Source organism: Buceros rhinoceros, unplaced genomic scaffold (genome assembly GCF_000710305.1).
Source record: "Buceros rhinoceros silvestris isolate BGI_N320 unplaced genomic scaffold, ASM71030v1 scaffold7869, whole genome shotgun sequence".
Taxonomy (NCBI): domain Eukaryota; kingdom Metazoa; phylum Chordata; class Aves; order Bucerotiformes; family Bucerotidae; genus Buceros; species Buceros rhinoceros.
The window spans coordinates 16410-26180 of record NW_010432051.1 but is presented as its reverse complement, the minus strand read 5'-3'; the positions used below and the strand labels follow the sequence as shown (position 1 = coordinate 26180).

Sequence of the window (9771 nt, the reverse complement as noted above, 5' to 3'; positions counted from 1 at the left end):
TTTGTAGCTGCGTTTGTTGCTACCAGCGGTGCGGCGGCTTGTGCTGCTGGCACGGCTCCCAGTGGTGCTGCCCCCACCACTGCAGCTGCCTCCCCACCCTTGACCGATGAGCGGTACACCCCTATCAGGAAAGTCGTCCTCTTCGACCCAGTGCACAAAGGATTTAGCAGTGACCTTGGTCTGCACAGCAGAAAGTGTAAGCAAGAGCCTTTCTGCATTCCAATCCCTGGCAGTAACTGTCAACATCCAGCGTTATCACTTCTTCAAGCAGACACTGTCTTAAAAATGTGCCATTAACTTCAGAAGGTGCAGTTAGTTAGAAGAGACGTGACTAAAAGTAAAACCTCGGATCGGGCAGGAAAGATGTTACAAAATACAGAACTCCACTATACAGAACTCCACTGACTGTTTTCGAGTCAGCGAACCGCCGGTACATCTGTTTCCAGTGGCTCAGTGCACACCACTGCCCTTGCGCAGGTGTACCAGATGTTCCGTTCCCCATTTCTCAGGAGATTCACAGACCAACACAGAAACTGAGTCAGGAGAACGTCAGACTGAACAGGCAGCACCGGCCACGCAGACAGTGTTACGAGTGAGCGTATGGAGCAGCACAGAAGCAACTGCACCGTACACAGAGAGCAAGAGAGAAAGAACCGGTTTACCCTATGACCTTTAAGGCCTTAGCCCTGGCACTCCAGGCATCCCTGTAGTAGCGTGGCACCTGCCTTTTAGTGGTCCCTGAGCAGAGCCCACTACCCTTTGACCTGGGTCCCTTCTACAGCCCACCCCTGCGGGGCTTTCACTGTGCCTCATGGGCAGGCCCCCTTAGACCTTTAAAAGAAAATGCCTTGACCTTTCCAGGGGCCTTGCGTGGCACCTGCCTTTTAGTGGGCCCTGAGCAGAGCCCACTACCCTTTGACCTGGGTCCCTTCTACAGCCCACCCCTGCGGGGCTTTCACTGTGCCTCATGGGCAGGCCCCCTTAGACCTTTAAAAGAAAATGCCTTGACCTTTCCAGGGGCCTTGCTTTGAGCTCTTCGGTCTGGGGATCGGAGGTTCTCCCTGAGAATTCCTCGATGCCGGCTGGAGGTCCCTGCGATCCCAGGATGTGTCAAGGTTCAGAAGCTCTGTCTCATCTGGAGTCACCAAACTGTTACTGAAAACTCAGAAGAAAAACTCCTTAACACCAATGTAGTATTAAGAAGCAGCATTTTCTTTATCGTATCAGTGCCGGGTGTGAGGAGAATATCTTCTTCAAATCTCACACCACATATGCTGCCCCAACCAGAGCTTATATCACCCGATTACATACATATTCATTATTTCCCCCCAAATAATCATACATGTTCAAAACCTAATTAATAATTTTGCATAGCTATTACGCATGCGGCTTGAGCTTAAGAAGGTCCAGTTTGTGGGCTCTGTCATGTCCTACCAGTTGCCAAAGAAATAGCATTTGAAGATTTTCGTGGGAACTCTCCCATATACGGTGGATAATTGGCAAAGAGGCTGTGTTATCAGTTTCTCGTTATCAAACAACTTAGCTCGCCCTTTCTCTTCTGTTTTGTCTTCTGTGTCTCTCTCAGACTGTGAACTTGTCGTTTGGATTTTTCTCATTCCTTTTCCCAGACCGCCAAGGTTTTTATATCTCTATTGTACAGACTGATATTTACAAGGTAACATAACATATTAAAAAGGCTTTTTTTTTTTTCCAACAGCAGCAAATGAGTTAGTCACTACTGATGATATGACATTAGGAGCTCCCAATTCAGTTTCTGAGTTACTTCCAGCACTCCCTCTCCTATATGTTAGAATTCTTTGAGGCTTTTTAACTTGAAACATGACCTAATGCCCGTGACTATAACTGGACATTTACGTGAGTCAAAATTGAAGAAAAGGCTTCCAACAACTATTTTAAAGTACAACGTCTATAAGAGCAAGCTGCAGGCTTCAGGTTAAAGGAGCAGTGAATCTAGTTGTGGCTTTTAGAGTTTGTGAGCTACTTAAGTTATATACAAATAAGCACCTACTGTGGGGAAATCTTTGGGGCATGGTGGGTTTGGGGGTTGAAAAAGTTTGGAAATCAACAACTAACAGATGGATTTTGCACTAGGGGATCAATCTCTTCAGTCTTGCTGCTGTCTCACCTTCAGATAGTTTTGCACTGGCGCAGATTTCCGGGATTAAAAACACTTTGGGTGGAGTTGGTTTCATGGTCTTTGAAGAACTCTTAATTTTCTCTTGAGTTTTCTGGAATTTTTTTTTTTTATTTATCAAGTACACCTGAACAACAGAAATAAGTTGTTCCTCTTATTCCTCGGTTGCTTTAATGTGTGTTTTCCTTGTACTCTGAGTGGTTTTGATGTGTTTCAGGACTTCGTCCCATTGTACCAGGACTTCGAAAATTTCTATAACAGAAACCTCTACATGCGCATTCGGGACAGCTGGAACCGTCCAATCTGCAGTGTGCCAGGGGCCAAAGTGGACATGATGGAGAGAGTGTCCCATGACTATAACTGGACGTTTACGTGAGTCAAAATTGAAGAAAAAGCTTCCAACAACTATTTTAAAGTACAATGTCTATAAGAGCAAGCTGCAGGCTTCAGGTTAAAGGAGCAGTGAATTGTTTTTGTTTTGAGCTTTCCAGTGGCTTGAATTGACAAATTTGCTCTTTTGAAACATCTGGCCACCAAGGTGATAATTTTGGAGTAATCTTTTGGCTACTTACTAAGGCTTCTGACTGTGTTAAGATTTCCTGGGCATATGCCTGTAATAAAATTAATACCTTTGGGTGTGATGACCAGAATCTGGAGAAGATAGGCTGGTTTGCACTGCTACTTGTGACTTTGTGTAGATTTAGAATCAGTCCTGATGCTTGAAGTAAATGTCTGAAACTGAGTTTAATACAATTGTTTTGAGTGAGAACTGAAGTAGTCTGTAGAAACAGAATCTGAAATGCAAGGACAAGGATTTTTACAATTGGAAATGATATATCACAAGTTGGATGTGAAGAGGTTTGCAGCACAGTGCTTGGTGAAACTAGTCACGTCTATCCTTGGCTTTCGTGGGCAAAATAATGAAAACTTTTTTCCACTGAACTTCTTCCTTAATCACCTTGTCACATATTGTTAGCGCAGTAGTGCCAGATGTATTTCCTTTCTGTGGTTAGAGGATATCCTGCTTGAGGGACTGCGAAGTTAATTGATCTAGAGATCTTATTTTGTATTTGAAAAGGAAGTTGTATGTTTCTGGGGTGGAGGACGGACATGTCAGAGAAACAGTAAATGGTTTAAGAAATTATAGCAAATTCACCTTTTAATGTAAACTCTTCTGGGAACTAGTTTGAGACTGTAAGATGGGGAAAGCATATTTTCACTGATCTTTTCAGTTTGGTGAGAGGCAGTACTGAGAATTTAATGGTTGGTTCTATTGATTTTTAACATTTCAGTGTATGTTCTGGGAAACTGAAATAAGAAGAATCTTCGGGTATATTTAATTTTTTTAATTGTAGGTGTCCTAACTTGTAGTGGTTTTTAAACGCAGGTACACAGGGAGAGTGCTAAAGGACATTATTAATATGGGTTCCTACAACTACCTTGGATTTGCGCAGAACACTGGGACTTGCCAAGAAGCAGCAGCTAAAGTTCTGTCCCAGTATGGAGCTGGGGTGTGCAGCACTAGGCAGGAGATGGGTAAGTTGGAGTGAGATAGGATGTTCCCCAAACATACGTTTCAAAGTCTGTAATCTGATTGCGTGTCTTTGAAATATTACTTTTTCTAGCTTTTGAAATTCAGATGAATCAATAAAGAAGCTTTTAATTTAGTGAAGACAAATCGACTTGCTGGGTTTTGTTTACATGGCACAGCAGGTGGCTCACTTATGGTTGGTTTTTGTTTTGTTGGTTTTTTTCCAGTGTTCCCTTAAGCACCTATAAATAAAGAGCAGCCTGCTTGATGGAAATGCTTCTGGTAGAATATAGAAATAGTGGAAAGATATCCTAACTCCAAATTTCTCGTTTGTTTTATGTGCAGGAAACCTGGACAAACATGAGGAGCTGGAAAAGCTAGTTGCCAGGTTCCTAGGTGTGGAATCTGCAATGGCATATGGAATGGGGTTTGCAACCAACTCTATGAACATCCCTGCTTTGGTTGGCAAGGTATGGCTTAAGTCACTGGCAAAAGCTCATCTAACAAAGGTTCTGCTGACTGAGTTTTCTAAAGATCGCTTGTTCAGTCTTGGTTTTCGTCAGTGGCAGCCCCTGCAGATACTCACTATGGAAACTGTAGGTCACAGTATGCATCTCTGACCTTTGCTAAATTCTTTTGGGAAACAGCGTCCGTGGGACCAGCAGCAGTCCAGATTTTGCCCTCTTTCTGGGAGAGAGCCTCGCGTGCTAAGGCTTGCTTCCTCAAGCTGCTCATTAGTGTATGAAATGATGGTTGCTTAACAGGTGTTTTGATGCTCTTGAGACACTAAAAAGTGACTGTGTCAGTGAGACACACAAATGAACTGAACTGCATGTTGATACATAAAGAATTTATTATCTTTGAGCAACAGCTGAAAAATCTTTCCTTTGAAGGAGCAAAATCCTAGTAAAAAGCTATTTAAGAGAAACAAAGTCAAATGTAAAGACCGATGATGTCTACTGTTTTACCCGTAAAACAATACGCGATGCAGCCTGAGTATTCTGCCTCTCTATGGTGAGGTTTTTTAAATTACTGGAAAATGAAAAGGAAGACAGCTCTTCATTTGCATCTTCTGATGCAAAATATGTTCTCCTAGCTTCTACTTAGAGTAAAATACTCCAAGCACTGCAACTGTTTCCTCTTTTCAAAAATGATTGAGTGATAGCCTAATACTACTAGCCTATTGGAATTCTTAGTCCCTGTGTTGTGAATTATTTTCCCTTTATTCCATATATTTATTTTTCCACTTTCTGAGATCACTTTCTAAATTATTCTGCTTTCTCTACCAAATCTAAAATGACTGCCTTATTATTCCTGGCAACTTTTCCACCTGCTAAATCTCTTCTTGCCTAGCTTGTAGTGTCTTTCTGTATTTGTAGCAATGAAAAAGCACTATCTATGTAGCAGTGCCTTTTTCTTTCAGTCTGTTAAGCTTTGAAATACCAGATGGTTTCCATAATGAAAGTCATTTTAATTCAGTGAAGACAAAGAGATGCCAGATTCAGTGCTTCAAAACTAGTCTTTCTGGAGTCAAATACTTCTGCAGTGCTTCCAGTGAAATTGCTTCTCACTGCACTTGTGATTTCTTCATTGTCTGCACATAAGGAATCACATAAATCCTGAATTCTGGCACCACCCAGTATACAGCTGGCTGCGTGCACAGCCTGTTTGGCAGTGCTTTGATAGAGTCCCCAGTAAAGCCCAGAGAATTCCATGCTTGATTAAACTCTTGGGCTCTCATTTATTTTTTTATTACTGTTTATATCTCTTTGCACATCTTGCATACATTTTTAGGTGCAAAGCTGCTTAGAACATGAAATTTTTTTGAGGTTTGGCAAGTGTAAACAGTAATAGCATCTGCATCTGGCCAGAAGGAGTTTCTTTGACAGTCACTGATATGATTTGAAACTAATTGTTATTTACATTGTATCTGGGCCCCTATATTGGAACTTAATTAGCTTAAAACACAAACCACTACGATAAAGTTACATATATGTAGTACTGAATCACCTGTTCTGGTTTTTGCTTTGTGGAATCCTTAAACACTTGGTTTATGTTACTACTGATTCCTTTTTTAATAGCAACAATATGACTTGGCTATCCTGGGGATCCAACTGTACCCCATAATCTGATCAGTATTGGTCAGCAAAAGGTATTCAAAAGCTTCATCTGCATTACCTAGTTCATCTTTATTCACTATGCCGTGTTACCAGTAGCTTCTACTAAGCAGATGCTAAAAGCAGGTATAGTTGTGTACACAGAAAGCTCTATTTCAGCACTGTTAAAGCGTCACTAAAACCAGGTCTTTCTGCACTTGATAGCTTTTGACAGGAGAGACCCGTTGTTGACTGCCTAGTACAGTCACTGCCAAGTATGCTCAGTCTAGACCCCAGATAATATGAGATTTGAGGATTACCTAGTCAGAAGTTGTTAGACCATTGGAGGTTAAGCTAGACTGAAGCTTGCCTGTTTTGGAGTAACTGTCATTAGTGTAGTTATGGTGAGTAGCTAATAACGGCATTCCGTGCTGCCTTTAGCTCAGAGCTTTTCATCGTAGCTCTGGACTGACAGAGGCTAGGTGGTGGAGCTAGAGTGACAGTGCTTGAATGATCTGGATTTGGTTGTAAGAAAATTAATTAATTTCCATGCATAGTTAGTTTGTGAAATTAAGTGCTCAGGACTGAATTACGCAGTTGATGTATGCAGCACTTGTGGTGAAATATGTCATTCACTTTAATTTCCGTGTCTGCTTTGTAAAATGTATTCATAAGTCTGATCATCACTGGCATATATTTTTCTTGATACTAGTAGTGTGATCTTTAATTAGTGTTAGTCATCTTCTGGATATTCTCTCAAATGTAAGTTTGCTAATAAATGCAACTTGAGTCTTGTCATTGTAGTACCTGCACTCAGTTCTACATGTGATCATTAGTGATCGCTGTACTGTACCAGCGGCTTCTTTGATCCTTTGCCCTCTCTTTCTTGGCAGACGATACTAGACTTTTTATTTCCTCTTCAGTTTTAAATTGATTTTGTCTAATTAAATGTCATCTTCTATTACAGGGGGGTGAGAAGAGGCTGTTCATTGATTTGTTAAATTTTCATTCTCTACCAAAAGCTCATACTTGTTTTTATGGTGAAGCTCATTCTAGACTATTAATATCTTCTTTTTTTTTTTTTTCATTTTATCACTTTTCCTACTTCCTAACATTTAAGAAGGATGCTAATACTGGATTTTTCTATTTGTTTTTTTATACAATAGTGTTTTACTAAAATGACCTCTGACGTAGTTGTAACAACAGTTTGAACATTTCAGATTTAGTACCACTTCTGAGGAAAACCAGTCTCAGGCTTTCCAGGATGCAGAATATTCCTAGTAGTGAAAAATTTCCTTTATTGTGGAGAAAATATTCCTATTGTCTGTGACACCTCCTTGTAAGTGAAGGCAATGCTTTTCTCTGTTCCTTCTAGTAGCTGTCATTGCAGAGAGTAAATGTTCTTGATGCTTACCAGTTGTTAATAGAGAAACAGAACTAGCATGTGTTTAGTGTCAAATCTTCAGCATCCTGAGACGCTTTCTGGATTTTTAACTTAGTCACCTCTAGAGTTGCAACAGATTTGCATAGTAATTGGAGTGGGCGACAGTTATTTAGAAACATTATTGCTTTCTTCCAAACTGATCACCCAGTATGCGTTCCTGTAGAGCATAGTGCTAACACATGACTGAATATTCAGCATATCAGCTATTGACTTGCAATCATTGCTGCTCTCAAAATGGATGTATCCTGCTTTGATATTGGTCCAGGAAGGTATCTTCTCTTTTTTGAAAAAGCAAACAAATACAATGTAATGTTTAATGACTTCAGAAAAGTTCTCAAGTTCATGTTGCAATTTTGTTTCCTACTTCCTGTCTCTTGTATGTTACCTCCATCTACAAAGTACTTCGTAGTTCTGTTCATTAAAGAGAATTAGTCCCTTTGGTACCACTGAGCACGTATGGGTTTAGTCAGTTATTATCTCCTAATGTAAGAAATAATTCAACTTTGATAGGATCTTTAATCTAGGACTTCGGTGGCCTGTTTCCTAGCATCCCTATCGACTTGCTGAGTGAACTATGGCAAGCTGCTCTGCTCTCTTTTACCTGGCTGTAGGAGGACGAGTGCTAATCATCAACACGAGATATGCAGGCAGATTCAGCTGCAGGATTTCTGGGAAAAGAGAAACTGAAGTGGTTGTTTCAGTGAACAGCGGTTGTGTATTTTTATTTGCCATACTAAGGCTGCAAATTGTTTCTTAGCAAGTCTTGCCTGGATGAGCTGTGTTTATGTTGGAAATTTTTTTTTTCTTAAATGATTTCTAAGCAGTTCACACCTGAAAAGGTGTTATATGCTTGGCTGTGAAACATAACCTTTTCAACATCCTCCTCTTTCCCCTTTTAATTCAGGGCTGTCTGATTTTGAGTGATGAACTGAATCATGCATCGCTAGTGCTCGGAGCAAGACTGTCAGGAGCAACTATTCGAATCTTTAAGCACAACAGTAAGTATCACACGGTGGACTCTGCCTTTCTGCAGATGCCATAAATCACATAGAATCTCTTCTATCTTCTGAGAGCTGAAAATGCAATTTCATGCAAGGAAATAAATTGCTGGTTACCTGAAAGGACCGATGCAACTGAGAATTTAATCATCCTGATTTGGACATTTTTTCATATGTTCAGTCTCAACTAATAACATTTTTATCCTGAAGCTGTTTTGGCTTACATCTTCTACATGGAGCGGAACATGCTGCCCTTTGGCCAGTCTGGGGGCACTAGTGGTTCAACATGGCTTCCTGTTAACTTGGATAGCTCAGCATGGTTAGACTGTTCTAACAGTCTGTGTCACATAGTTATATAGTCTTGTAGTAACCTGTGTTACAGTTTAGGGGATGAGAAAGTTTAATTTTAGGATCAGGCGTCAGCATGATTCTACAGTAACAAAAGCTTATGAATGCAGATGTCCTGGCTAAACTGGACAGCCATACCTGGGTACAATTTAGAAAAAGAATATTTGGGATATGAAGAATAGGTTAATTTCTCCGAGTTACTTGCTTTAAGTATTCGTTTCCAAAATACACAGAACTTTCACTTTGTTAGCGTCAGCTTCCTCCAAAGGAGATACTTAGAATAACTTTCAGATTAAAAATGCTTCTGATTTCTTTTCTCTTATTCTTGGTGAAAGAGGTACCTGGTTGTCCTTGATTAGTAAAGCCCCTATGTTCATTCTTCAGCTGCTCCTTATAGTTTTTATAGTATCAATCTCTTGAGATCATGACGACTCTTGCTCTCTTTGAAGTGACAGCAAAGCTTGGGTGACTGCAATTATTTTTTCCTTCTTTGTCCTGCTTGATAGTGGATCCTCTACTGTGCTTACTGCTTCTTTTGTTGTTATTTCTTTCTTGTTCTCTATTATTTGAATAATTTTCTTTACAGAAGTGTAGCACTTACCGTAACATTCAGTGATTTTTGTTGTTGTTAATTCTTCATAAGTCTTGATTGCTGGCAAGATCACAAAAGCTTTGCATTCAGCTTCTGTGTTTGTATGGACATACTTCTGGACATGACATCCAGTTCCAGACTTTGAGAACACTGGTGACAAACATAGTTCTAGCTATAAGGAGGAGGACTTGGAAGTACTGGTGTGATGAGGAGGAGTAGCTGGTCTGTGGGAATGGGGTACAGACTAGCAGTGGTGGCATTGGGGGTTATTGTAGAAACCTTCTAGATGGTGGAGATCTGTGAAAGAGGATGGAGTGGCAGATTAGAACCAGAAGGCAAAATGCAAGCAATGATCTTGGCCAGTCAAGATGATCAATTAATTCATAGTTATGTGTTCTCAATCTTACTCCTGTTATACTCTATGCTGCCTTAGTTAACTTCATTTTCCTGAGATTTTAATGGCTTCGTTCACGTTTTGCTTTTTAGAAATTATGGAGGAAAAAAAAAACCAAAAATCCCCCTTAAAATCTGTGTTCAATAGTTTCTTTTTTTTTTCCCTACCTTATTCTGCAGTTTGTCCATTTCATTAAGGTCAGACCTAGTTCCC

At 40.3% G+C, this 9771-nt stretch overlaps 1 protein-coding gene across 1 annotated transcript in view; it reads left to right on the top strand.

The window, feature by feature from the left end:
* Positions 1-9771, top strand: part of SPTLC2 (serine palmitoyltransferase, long chain base subunit 2) — a 24995-nt gene that overhangs the window by 10864 nt on the left and 4360 nt on the right. The window contains exons 3-6 of the mRNA XM_010143631.1: positions 2373-2527; positions 3543-3691; positions 4032-4156; positions 8131-8224. Of these exons, the coding sequence (XP_010141933.1) occupies positions 2373-2527; positions 3543-3691; positions 4032-4156; positions 8131-8224 (523 nt within the window). The remainder of the gene's footprint in view (positions 1-2372; positions 2528-3542; positions 3692-4031; positions 4157-8130; positions 8225-9771) is intronic.